Genomic DNA, 13943 nt, shown 5'->3' on the forward strand with positions numbered 1-13943 from the left:
TGGATCACTACTCATACCTCACCCTCATTGACTGTGCGATCGACACCGAAATACAATTATGTTTAAACTTGTATTCAAGAAACAGTGAACAGTTTTAGTCATTTAGGTAGGTATTTATTTCCCTAGACACAAGCACATCAACAGTTCATATTGCTCTGGATGAAGGTTCAAACACAGTACAAATGCACTTTGAATACTGACACAATTCAATGCAACATCAAGAAATGGTACTTTTGATTTGTTTTACTTAGATGTAAGGTTTCCAATGAGATTATTTTTGTTTCAACCAATTGAAGATCATCCCAATGAGTCAGTATTGTTCATTTGCACTATAACTTCAATTGCATGTTTAAAATACTTTTAAAGCTGAGGTCACAAACTGTCAGTCTGTAAAACCAAAATAAAAAATGATCTTTCAAAATATATGCCACACGCCTAAAAACAATCAATAAAACAAAAGAACAAATAAAAAAAATTGAACAGACATAGCAGCGGATTTTCTGATACCACATGGCACTGGATAATAGAGAGGCACATTGACTCAAAGCGAAAATGGAAGGCCCACAATCTTTAAAAAATGTGCATTTTGACTAAATGTAGTTTTATCTTCTCTTGATTAAATTAAGGCTGAAATTCAGTTGATATGAATGAGGTTCATTAAGAATGTGTGCTACAGAATCAATTCTGAGCATGAAATCCCCACAGATAACAATTGGTATTTATTTAAGACCTCGAGGCCACCAACCTTTGTCTGCAGCATTTCAAGTTATTCTAAAACAATATGTGGGATACATCCTCCTATTAATAATTTAAATCAATCCAAAAGTCCTATGATCAGTACCTTATAGCCCCCAGAAGGATCTGAAAACTCTTCCCAGTATAAAATCTTGAAATACTTACAACAATCTAAAAAGTAATGGATGGAAGGAGCTGTTATGTTGCCTAAACAAGGGCTAATCCACCTGTTCTGTTGAAATAATGTAGATAAAAGATTAACCTTGCTTTTACTGCTACATGTTTCCCCGTTTGATCCACGTAACTTCACAACAAGTTATATTACAGCAACCATAGACAGACAAATGAGTAAATGTCAGTAGTGTGGTATACTCTATTGCTCTGCAAACACAAATATGGCTCTCAACTCAATCTAGAATCGAAAAACCAGTCAGTGATATTAAACTTAAAGTCAGCTTTCAGGCATTAGACTGTGTACAACAGTTATATCACAATGGTCCTCATAAAGGTCAATAAATCTGCAGCAACATAAAAGAAATTGCTGCCTCGGTTATTACACCGTCAGACTTGCATCACAAATTAAACTGAAACACATACAATAGATCCCTTAAGTGAATCACTGTGGCTTGAATAAAAGAAAAAATAATTCAGTGTTTACAGGTTTTAAACCAATAACTGTAAATCACACATCACAGAGACAACAGTTTTCAAATGCATAACAAAAAGAAAAGAAAAACGTCTTCTTGTAAGGATGGCCATTATTCTGATCATTTCAAAGACCAAGCCTTTTATGCCTTGTGGTTGGGAACATGTTGCATGTCTATTGGACACAATAATATACTTTTGCAAATTGGGATTACATCAACAGCACGTGTGTGGGTGATTTGCAGTGAGCGGGCTAATATTTATATTATTTATTTAGTCCCTGGATGGGACTTATGATAGGTTAAGATGGACATTTTAATTGAAATCTGACTGACGGTGATTTCCCTCCTTACAACGGAAACACAGCTTCTAAAATACTACGTCTTCTTCTAATCAAAGGAAATGTGCAATTCCATGTTTCCGTACAAGTGTTTGTGTGCTCTACAACGCATTTAGGTATTTACTCTTCTTTCTCATCAGGCCTTTTGAGCACAGCACTGTATTTCATGGGCGCGCCGTCCGCCTTGAGCTGCACCTCCACTAACGTGAAGATTGAAATGACCTGGAAGTGGAAACAAGAAATTATGATGATTACAATTCTTAGTTTTTTGCTCAGGACACCGACATGGTTACGCCAGCTAGTTAGTCCAAATGTTTAGGGAACAAGTGAGCCGTCTTCTCTTCTACTGGTTTATTTAAAATGATCTTGATGCAGTTAAATCAACCATTTGTTGGAGGAGTGTGCATAAAAACCATAATACCTGAGATGATACACAAAAAGTAGTTTGGTATTTCTCTGTCGCATAACTACAATATCACAGTCGACGTTACTTAAAAATGACCATCAAAAACTACCCCATTCTATTTCGTTTTGTCTATTGGCAGTTACAAAGGGACAAAAGCATTTTCAGTGTGCGGTCCTCACCTGCTCTACTGGAGCTTTGTTTAGGTCCTCTGGTATCCAGATCAGAGTCAGCTCGGACTTCTTCCCCACCTTATGATGGCGGAAAGAGCTCAGGCCCGTAATCGACTGGATGTGGAAACAAACATTTTCAAATGGTATCAGATTGAAATGGACACGTGATGATGACTTGTGTTTGTGCGTCACCGACACTCATTTTCCACTCCTGAGTCGGCTTTTTTTCACTAAATAAAATGCCGCGTTTTCACTGCATGGTACGTCTCTGTTGAATTTGGCTCGCTCTTTGTTTTCAATTTGTTAAACGCTGTGGATTTTACTCATTTTCGGTACCACCTTTGTTGGGGCTTTCAAGGGAGGTCAGCCACAACTAAAAGCTGGAGAGCACTTATTGGTCAGAAAGAAAGATCAGCAGCGCCACACAAGATGTCTTGTATAAACCCGCCAATAGTGTATAGCCACGATAGCCTCAAAAAAAGGAGCTAAATATTGGATTTACTCAAATAAAAACTACAGTGAAAAATTGACAAAGAAGCTCCCAAAAGTGAGTCGAGTAGAGAGTACAGCCGTTCCAAGCAGTGGAAACACAGCTGTTGTTTATGTGTACAAAAAGGACTAAATTGAAAGCTGAAAATAATAACATATGAATAGTGAAAGTGTTCCCTGTAAATGGAGTGTTTTGGAGCTGACCTTGCAGTAGACGCGTTTCTGTACTCCGTATCGGAGAACCAGCACATCAAAGGACTGATCCAGGACCCCCATCACCATGGCCTCAGAGTCCAGAGGGCCACAGTCCTGTGGGGCACAGACCAAGAAAAAAAAAAGTACTTCAGTTCACAGAGTACACAGTTCAATACTGACAAAAATTGGTTCAAACCGATCCTGAAATAAGTTTAAACTGGCCCCTCACCCAGAGACAATATTTACATTGACTCTAGAGCAATATGAAATGCAAATTGAAATAGTGTAACATAGGAGCTCATATGGAAATAACATTTTTGAGAACATTTATATAAAACATCAATTTTATGTTATGGTGGTATTTAAACTATTTATAGCAAAACATTAAAAATAATTATAGGTGCTGTTTTTCTACCCACCTTTACAAACACTCCAAAGAAGAGCTCAGAGCTGAGCTCCTGGACTTTCTTGGACAGAGTCTTCTTGTCATTACAGTGTGACGCCTGCTTCTCCACATCTTGCGTCTTGAGCCTCAAACTCGGTCCACACTCTGCATACAAACATTCAGAGGACAGACACATAATGAGAACGGAAGAGAAAAAAGCTAAATCACCGATATCGAGTGGTGCCGTGATGACGTTTCTTTGTAGGCAAACACTAAAGTTATCAAGGCAAGGGCCTTTTGGATTGAACAATATCTGGAACAAATACACTTATGATACCTACTCATTTTGTTCAGCGGGCTAATCTCCACATTTTAATGCCACTCTAATGACTTATTTAAGCATAATTGAGAATCACCAGATGCAAAAACTACATTAGGCTATTAACTACATCAATTTGCATGTCACAATCGCTAAGCTAAAGGCGGCTAATGTTTGGCTAATGACATTCAGTAGTCTCCTTGAAGCGGTTGTTAGCAGTTGCTGTTTTTATGACATATAGAACCTTTGAAGGCTTTCATATCATGACACATTTACTGACTTTATCATAGAACAAAATGTGAAAATCTCATCCTGTTGTGTCAGCACAGATCCTATTTCAGGCCTCTTTACAACAAACAAGTTCCAAAAGAATATCTGGTATAAATCCTTTATCTCTTTTTGAGATGAATGTATTTGTATGCGTAGTACTTGTTAAATAAAATAAATATTAATTCTATGGTTAATTAATAATTTGTAAAAGTACGCACTCAGTGAATAAGCCAGCAGCCGGTGGACGATGATGTCGGCGTAGCGCCTGATGGGGGATGTGAAGTGAGTGTAGAGAGGAACGTTCAGGGCGTAGTGCTTAAAGAGGCTCTCCGTCTTAAGAGCTCCTGAACAGAAGTACATCGCCATCTGGGGGAAAAGAACTGAAATAAATACAGAGACTCAGAAATAATACCTGAAATGTTCATAATGTAATATGTTGAGAGGACCGGTGTTCTTTGATGGTAACAACTATTTCAGGGCGTCTAATTTTCCCATTTTGTATAAACCCTAATTTGACCGTACAAAAACAAACGTATTCCACAAAATGTAGAAATAATCTACGATAGAAATGAAATGTGAGGTGCCCTCCAGCAGTGGGGGCCAAGCTCTAACCTGCATGGGTCTGGAGCACATGTGTGTGAGAACTTCTTTTCTGGCAGCGGTATACTCATCATCACCGAGACTGGTGTTGAGACTCTTCTGCAGGTTGGAAAAGCAGAAAAGAGATTTGAATCATCAATACACAGTTATTATTTAACATAATTTATAGAAGGTGTAGGATTCGGAAGCTTTGTCAATCACTTTTTGAGCATCCAACCCTTGTGGTGGGGAAGAAAAGACAACAGAGTCAAATCAGGAAATGGACTAGAAATGCATTGCTGGAAATACGGGTATGCGATATATATTGGGATGATAGTACATGTATGTTGATATGCATAACTTCAATAATAAACATTTAGCCACTTACTATTGCCAAATAGGAAGGCAATTTGTTTTCTTCAAGCATCTCAACACTCTAAAAGTATGATATGGGTTCTTATAGCTAAATGTAAGACTCTTAAAGACTTTTAATGACTACCAATTATTTTGAGATTTCAATATGTAGATATAAAAGATAACATTCGACTTCTAAAGGATTTCTAAAAACGTTTGAAAGAGTGATTCAAAACATGTAACACAAATGAATGAATATTTTTTAGATATCTGAATTTGGTGCCTTATAAGACTTAATAAGGCTTTATTTGCGGAAGAGAAGAAAAACAACAACTAGATAAACAAGCATGTCGTCTGCAATGCGGGAGTTTGGTTTTTAGCGATTTCAATTGTAACTCTATCGCGATTTGCTAAAATGTTTTGGATGTATTTGACGGATCAAATGATTTGTTCTCAGCATAGTCAAGTCAGTTAGAATTGGTTTGATCAGATAATGAAAGTCAATATATTTAAGCATCTTATCAGCCTTTCATCTTAGCAGGACTTTATAGGTCTATTATATAAGTATTACAAGAGTATATAGTATCATATACAAGTATTCCAGCTTATTCTAAATACTTTATTTAGTATATATATATATATTTTTTCCTAGCGTAGATATTAACGGTTCACATCATTTTTGTACTTAGTTTAATTCATGTGCAATGCCTTGTTTATATTCTGCTGTGATTAATACAGTATTTCTAATCTAATGAGACGCATTTCATCGGTTATAATTAACAATATTATAAATAGCATTACACTTTTTACTATGCTGAGTCAACACAAAACTGAAGAAAACGAGACACTGTGCCGCTGTATTGTGAGGACTTACGTGCAGCGCTCCTGCAGAGGACAGATCTATGTCGATTCCCAGCTGGTCACAAAGCTCCTGCAGCTCCTCCGCCATTTTGGCCTTGGGTGGAGGGTGGCGTCTGAGCAGAGCCAGCTCAGGGAATTTGGAGTGGATGTGGTGGGCTGTGGCGATGTTAGCCAGCAACATGAACTCCTCCACCAACCTGGAGAACACAGGATGGAGGATGGTTATATCAATGAATCAAATGTTATTATAAAGCCATATATCTCGACTACACATTTGCTTCGGGGGGCTTCACACTGTCCTCAGACCCTTGCATCGCACAAGGAAGAAACGTTCCAAAGACATCCCACAATTCATAGGTGAAAAAAGGAAGAAAATTCAGGGGGATCAACAAAGAAGGGATCCCTCTGCCAGCACGGACAAACTTGCAATCCGTGTTGTGTGTGCATAAAAAAGCACACACAAAATTACAATATATAAAATCCCAAATATCCAGAGGGATGTCAACTTTAGGAGAAGCCAGAATGTTGAATAAAAAAAGAGAGACTGATATTTAGCTTTCCAGACTGTTGCAGAATTGTATTTCACTGCAGTGTATACGCGTGTCTCATCAAGTAAAGGTTACTTTTGGAAGAGAAGGCCACAGAGATTCATCTGACGAGGGTTTGATACTCACTTGTTGCTGTCTCTGTACTGGTAAACGTAGCAGCCTTGAGGCATCATGGTCTCTTTGTCCAGGGTAAAAGACAGTTTCAACTGAAACAAAAAACAAACAAACATGAAAATAATGTCTGAGCCAGAATCAGGCAACGCTACGTCACTGCACGGCAGAATGATGGCCCCTACTGCAAAAAATTGCATCCTAGCAGGAAAATATTGTTTATTCATGTCTGTAAGCTGTTGTTGCACAAATTCAATGTTTTTAATTTCACGTGACAAACTAAAAGCAAAATGAGAGATACGTGGCTTCAGTGCAAGCAATGGGACCCGGTCAGTCAATACTGTGCGTCTGACCAAAACACTCATGTTAAATCTGCAAAATTGTTTTGAAATAATCAACAAGAAGACAGGAGGGCTGAAGTCAGTCAGCAGACTTTACAATGCCATGTTTCTTGTTTTGAACTATGAAAGGGAACCCATATCAGAGCGTAAAAAATGAGAAATTGAGGACTAACCTGGTCCAGTCTGAGGGCTCCTCCTGAGAAGCGTTGAGCACGGAGGCTCTTGGCGATGGAGTGCAGGTTGAGCACAGCCTGATGGATCTCGTCGATGGGGTGCTCGGGGTCTGTAGGTGGCAGCTCCTCAGCGGAGAACATCTTGTCAGGGGCGTCGATCAGGCTCTGAGCGTGGTCGTAGCTCAGCTTCACGCAGGAGCGGATGATGGAGCGACCAAACCACTCGCTCAGGATCTGGAGGAGGGGTAGAGGACCAATGTCAGTAAACAGAAAAACAGAGTAAATGCCATTAGCGTAATCAAAAGCTGTCAGACTTTTAAAATCACCTTAACCAGTTAAATGAACTTTCTGTTGTTGGTCATAACTGCTCATACCTTCCCCTCTGGTGTGATATTCCAAATCACGGAGAAAGTGAGTCTGTCAATGAGAGGATTGAGACTACACAGCTCCTCACACAGCAGCCTGGGCAACATGGGGATCACCTGGACACAGAGGAAACATCGAGTGAAGTCTTTTTTGATGTTTTTTAAATTAAATTACCACTGAGATTGATTGAAGAGTGAAGAAACACTCACCTTTTGAACCATGTACACACTAGTTGCTCTTCGGCTGGCAATGGAATCCAGAGCATTGTCCTCGCCCACAAAGTAACTCACGTCAGCGATGTGGACTCCCAGCTCAAAGTTACCTGGGTAAAAAAGACAGTTTAAGACACTACTTCATGAAAGAATAATACAAAAAAATGTTATTTATTGCCTGATGAAGGTAATTTACCATCAGGGAGTCGTTTACAGGAGAGTGCATCGTCCAGGTCTCTGGCAGTAGCGGGGTCGATGGTGAAGATACACTCCTTCCTGTACGATAAATAGATCTTTGTGAGTCATATAAATATAGATGCTAAATGACACCTTAAGGCCCAGATACATCAAGACAATCATCGGCCGTCAGACAACATTGGGAGTTCAATGAGGATGCAGTCTTTGCAGGGTGTTCTGCACAGCCTGCACCCCAGCCACAGTCTGCTTGGTCTCCTGACCTCTGGGAGGTACTACAGGAATCTCTGGACCAAAACCAGCAGGATCGGGAAGAGCTTCTGCCCCTCAGCTATCACCTGGCTCTGAACAATGACAGCTTTATTGTGTTTCTGGGCCTTTAAAACACTTGTTTTCTGGCATTGGCATTCTCAGACGGTCACTAATTATCAGCAACAAAACTAGTCGTGTGTTAGCAGCGTGTGCAAAAGCTGAACGCGCTTCGTCTGGTATGTTCCCACTAGCGCTGCACATTTAATTGCCGTTTTATCGAAATCACAATATGGATTGTGCAAAATACAAATCCCAGTCAGCGCAATTTTTGGGTAATTATGAGTGCTGAAAGAAGTATTGTGTTGCTGCAGAGAAGTCTCGGCCTATAAAAAGTTATCTGCAGACTAAATAAAAGAAATCCTTGTTTGATTTAGAAGAAAAAATGTAAACAAAAGCTCATTTTATTATATTTTTTCCAAAAAATGTTTCCAAATCGTACAGCCACAGTTCACACTCTTGGCTCTACAGCCCTTACCTTAAGTCTTTCCTCTTACTCATCTCCTCTGCTGGGATGGTCCAGGGCAGGTTTTTTGGCAGGCAGTCCAACACCTCAGTTGAGAACTCAGAAAAATCCACCTCGTACTCGATCAGGATGCCCTCCGTCTCCGGCTCGATTTCTCCTGCCTGACCCAGGGTCTTAGCAAGTTGACTGGAGGACACATTAGGAGGGTCAGGCTGGGGCTTATCCTGTTAAAATGGTTGCCCACATAACGTTTTCAATTCAACACTCACCCTTCTGCAAAGTTACTGTCGGCCGACCAGTTGGTGATGCGGCATATGAACAAGGTGTTGGTGTAGTCGCCCGGGCGGGAAGTAAAGTTTTCGGGACATTCAGCGAGGGGAACGTTTATCCGTGGCACCCGGTGGTCCACAGGGGAGAACATGGCAAACGGCTTATCTGGTAGGAATTTCAGGAAGCCTGTCACCGCTCTGGAGTGTTTCTTCTCAACAATGTACACCACCTGGAGGACGATGGATAAGGGAAGCAAGGTGTTGGAAATCTAAAGCTTCAGTGTTTGACTTTATTAGTATTCCATGACAACAATTCTGAGATGGATATCTAAATACAGAAAACATCAACAGACATTAATTGAATTCAAGTGATTACAGTTAATACTAATACATACAAATAATGGTAATGATAACAATAATAAAGAAAAGATAAAGTAAAGAAAGATTAGATCATAATAATAATAATAGATATATTATTATAACTAAATCAGTATCCTGAGAAAAAGAGTGACATAACTGGCTCCAGAAGAACAAGCTAAATAATCAGAAATGTTACGATCTTAAGATATCGCAGATGCAATACGTTTCTTTCCAAAGTAAAAGCAGTTTTCATATGTAAACGATAAGTTCTCCAGTGGAATTCAAAAGATATCAATCTTCCAACACATACTGAACAATCAACTCACACAGAACCATTAAACATGCCCCTGCTGTTGAGTGGGTTATTTTGTTCTGGGAAAGTTTTAAACTGAAAGGCAGGATGCTCACTTTAGCAGTTTTTTGGAGTATTTCCCCATTAGGCCGTGGGGTTGAGGGGTCTTCCAGATGTTCCACTATATCCATCAGATGAAAGCAAACATTAAGATTTCTCTCTCAGTCCAGTGAATATCCATTCAAACACATTTTAGTCAGTTCAGAGACCATTATCAAATACCTAACAAATATTATAATTTGCTACAACAGTTAAATTAGGATTTCTAACCCATCATACCACACAGCTCCATCCCAGTACCTGTGTCAGTCAGGGTGGTGTTCTGCACTTTGTGGATGAGTTCATCCTGGTCGCTAGCCCGGTCTTCCACATTCACATCGGGCCTGGGTTTACGCTCGGTCTTCTTCTGTGCTCTTTGCACCATGTTTTCTTTCTGGGTGTCTGACTCACTGGCACCATCACAGTCAGTATCTGACCTCACCACCTAGATAGACACATACATTCATCATCATCTGGTGCCACTTAAAAATGGGCTGCGGTAGAAAAGTATTTTTCACTTAGGAAGTTCATTGATCCAGAAATATTTATGTGGCAGCCAAGAAAAGAGCTGGTGGTGTTGAACTAAATGCTAAGGAAAGTTAGCGCCATTTCCTTCAGCATAGGGTATATAAGAACATCCTATACCAAAGGAAAGGAGATAATGCTACCCTACAATTCTCTGAAGCAGCAGCAGCATTGAGGGTGATGAACAGAAATAACAGATATTGTCGCTGTTTAATTGTTCATCATGGATAAACAGAAACAAAATCTTTATTTTAGTGTGTATCTCTACTTGAATTAAACCCTGTTGAGTATGTCGCTGTAATATTTTTCAATTTGTTATAAAGTTGCTTAAAACAACGTTGGTAGCCTAGTGCTAGAGTAGTGAATTTTATCGTTATTAATGCTCCTTCACACCTTTCCTTAAAAAGGTGCCATAGAATGCATCTATCTGGTATTTTAAATTGTTCTCTGATGTCTACAAAGAAGGTATATCACTTTGGTTGATCCAAAAAATGTCCAAATGTGGTTTTACTGGGCCATTTACAACCCTATGATTTGGTCCTAGAATGAAACAAGCTGAATTGCCTTATTTGGGGCTCATTGAAATAATTAGGATTAGCTCTGCTCTGATTGGCTGGTTTACAAAGAGCAATCCATGGCTGCCTCAGAGCCCACAGAAGTAAGTGAAGTTCACGAAACTGTGAGAGATGAACCACGGAGGCTATTGGCATCCACCTTACATGTTTGAGCCTTTATCGGAGGAGAAGACCGCTTAATTTGAAGAACAGCCAGTTGGTCGCAGATTGGAGAGCAACGTTACAGAGTGGTAAGTGTTAGCGTTAGTGTTTCCAGCAGCTGGTGTATGTAGATGTTGGGGCTGGACTACTGTGTGTGACGCAACACACAGGGATTGTTGTAATTCACCCGTTTTACCGCTGTGATATGCATATTCATGATTTGCACGTGAAGGAGGAAACAATGGTGTTTGAGGTTCACGGTATGTCAGTTCAATGTACCGAACTCTCCTTATTCAACTATGCCAAGGTAAATACAGTTTTCCATTCTATGGCACCTTTAACATAGTTTTCTAATGATGTCAAGATGTCCAATGTTATTCTACCGATGGTGTATTTTTAAGCCTTGCAGAGTTTCAATAATTAAACTTTGAAAATGCCAATATTTAAGACACGGCACCTACAAACAAAAAGTATCCATAGACGGGTATGTGTAGTCTACCTTCCACTGCTCCCGAGGAAGGAGTTGCACCACCACCACATCTCCATTCAGTGCTCTGTTGCGAGATACGATGCCATCCAGAAATATGTCCCGTGTGTCATTCTGCAAAAGAAAAAAGACGGTGAATCCTCGTCTCCTGACGTTTTCAAGACAGAAGTTGATGTTTAAGCCGATGAAATGAAATCACATGCCGATATGTTTTTTTCATACTGTGATTTAGACAGGAGTAAAACTATAAGGTGCTTTTATCGGTACTTTTAGTTTAGGTAGCAAAACATGTGTCAAATTCAATGTGGGATGAACTTACAGGAGATGGGATGAAAGATTCGTGGAACTTCTTAGGGTTGATTCGTATCGGTCCCTGCAGAAAAAAGAAAAAAAATCAATCCACCAGATTATTGTGAGTAATTTGACCATTGCGTAAATGTCACCCATACTCAATGTAGATTCTCAAAGTCTAAGAAATATTACTGTAACTCTGGGTTTGTACCTGAAGGAGTTCCCCTCTTTTAAGGCCATGGGAAACCTCCTCAAAAGTCATGTAGGATTCAAAGACCTGTTTCTTTGACCCTCTGCCTCCCTTGTTCTTACTCTTGTCAGCAGGAGAATAGGCACTGGACACTGAAAAATAATTGAATCCATAATGAACCAATGTATCAAACATCACTATTATTCAGATGAAAATGTGTGTATGCCTGCTGAGCTAAACAGGGACCTATAATTTACCTCTGGGTTGCTGCACTTTTTTGTCTCTTCCATGAGGAGACTTGGGCCTTGTTACCTGACTGTCAACCCCAGAAGTTAATGCCCCTTCTGTGCTTTTCTCCTCTTCTGGGTGCCTTGTATTGGTTTTTTTCTTTGCTTTCTTTGTCTTCTCTTGCTCAAGTTCTCCTGTACTTGCATTATTTGGGGACTGGGGACATGCAAAAGGTGAGTCAGTCTCTTTTGAGGTGACGTCTCTGTTAGAGTCCTTGTTTTTCTTCTGCTGCTTTTGGTTTTTCTTCATGTCATTGGGTTTTGAAGAACCAAGTTCCTCCCCAGACTCAACATCTCCATCTTGGCTGGTGGCAGTGTCTCTTCTCTGTCCCCACCGCTGTCTGTCAGACACACCCTGCTTCCTCTCGGAGTCCTGCTGAGCGCTGCGGGTGCTTAGTTTCTCCATGTACAAAGACAGTGAACTCTCCTCGCCTTTACTTTTCATGGAAGAGGGGGAGAAGTCACTTGAATCGGAGAAATCATTGGGCACTTGGTCCCTTCTGCGCTGGGGTATGTTCTGTCGGTCACTCTGGGCTTTGAGCTGTGTGCTCGGCCCATTTCCTTCCCTTTGAAAAACTGTGTCCTTTGCATATTGCTCTAGATACAGGCTGAACTTGGTGCTGCTGTGCTGGCTGAGAAGCCTAGCGTAGGCATCTTTCTGCGGAGGAGTGCTTGAGTGATTCTGGGTGCGCCTTGGCTCTCGATTCTGGTTCTTCGATTGCCGAGGAGAATCCATATGGCTCCTTAAAGATACTGTCTCTGAAAAAGATAAAAAGCTTACATATAGAATCGGAGGGTGAAACCCTTACAGTAAGAGCCCTTCAAGCATGAGTCAATACAAATAACTCTCCGTCAAGGTTTGTTACATATTTTAAATATGTTACAAACCTTCAGTGCACTCAAGGAATAGTAGTAAAATAACAGGATCTTTATATCTGAAATGCGTCTGTAGAAAAGTAAGCAACTCTTAAGTAATTGACTTGTTGCTGCGTAGTCAGCTAATCTTACATCATATAACGTCATCTGTTAGTTGGACCTGAATATAAATATGTAAACATGATAGTAAGTTATTAACAAAGTCGATATTACACACAATACATTCGTATAATCATTAGAAGAGACAGGGAACTCTCTATCCTCACATTATCTTCGGTTTTAACCTCTCAACACGTTCGGAATGCCTTTTAAATCACATCATAGCTAGCAGCTAATTGTTAAGTAACGTTTGCTTACATGTATTAGCAGTGGCTGAATTAGCATTCGCTATGCTAACTGCAACAGCAGGTGTCGCTTTCACGTTATTTAAATACTAATGTTTCAGACAGGCCGCGACGAAAGACACGAAAAGGAGGGACAAATTGCCGAACGTTAAATCTCAAACATTACCTTGCTCACTGCCTGTAAATTGTGTATCTTAGCTGTCGTTCAAAACAATATGCTAGTTAGCTGATACGTTCACGTCCTACGTCGTCATGAACAGTTACAGTCGTGGTGCGTTTGGGTGATGTCGGGAATAAGAAAACTAGACAAACGCAATCAAACGCTCACACGGGTATAGCCACTTAAATGTTGTACGTTTGGCCCCTCTACATGTATTTTACAGCTTTAGGGAGTAGCTACTTTTTTAGACCTTTTAGATTTGGTTATACAAAATAAACCACACCTTTAGTGAAACACTGAAGTGATGAACATATTGATATATTAATAGTTATAATTCAATCGTTTGATATGAGTCTGAAATGTCCCATACTACTTCATGAGTAGTTCAGGTTGATTTTGATGATAATACTTTTGTATTTTTAACTGAGTATGATTTAAAATGCAGAAAATATAGAAAAATAGAAAATATTGCACTGGAGTGTTGCTACATTTACTTAAGCTAAGAATGTAGGTACGATACGATAAGAAAAGACCTTTATTTATATCCATGGGGAAATTCAGGAGTTAAAGCAACAATA

General features: G+C 39.8%; 1 protein-coding gene across 3 annotated transcripts; it reads right to left on the reverse strand.

Moving 5' to 3' along the window:
* Window positions 1-92: 92 nt before the first annotated feature.
* Window positions 93-13491, reverse strand: dis3l2 (DIS3 like 3'-5' exoribonuclease 2). Of its 3 annotated transcripts, none has more exons than XM_063886133.1 (21): window positions 13372-13491; window positions 11956-12744; window positions 11720-11850; window positions 11537-11590; window positions 11230-11331; window positions 9751-9934; window positions 9507-9571; window positions 8739-8968; window positions 8482-8655; window positions 7696-7775; window positions 7497-7609; window positions 7296-7403; window positions 6922-7155; window positions 6423-6502; window positions 5762-5945; window positions 4567-4653; window positions 4173-4320; window positions 3400-3530; window positions 2990-3094; window positions 2306-2410; window positions 93-1942 (listed from the first exon to the last, which is right to left on the reverse strand). In XM_063886133.1, exons 2-21 carry the CDS (start codon window positions 12719-12721, stop codon window positions 1841-1843), a joined length of 3183 nt encoding a protein of 1060 aa, XP_063742203.1. In that variant the 5' UTR covers window positions 12722-12744; window positions 13372-13491; the 3' UTR covers window positions 93-1840. The 3 variants fall into 3 exon arrangements, 2 of the variants coding, with proteins under 2 accessions (XP_063742203.1, XP_063742204.1); XM_063886134.1 differs by lacking the exon at window positions 13372-13491 and adding an exon at window positions 13219-13357; XR_010166022.1 differs by lacking the exons at window positions 93-1942; window positions 2306-2410 and having other exon boundaries at window positions 4173-4334.
* Window positions 13492-13943: the final 452 nt, after the last annotated feature.

Source organism: Eleginops maclovinus, chromosome 6 (assembly GCF_036324505.1).
Source record: "Eleginops maclovinus isolate JMC-PN-2008 ecotype Puerto Natales chromosome 6, JC_Emac_rtc_rv5, whole genome shotgun sequence".
In the NCBI taxonomy this organism is placed as follows: Eukaryota; Metazoa; Chordata; class Actinopteri; order Perciformes; family Eleginopidae; genus Eleginops; species Eleginops maclovinus.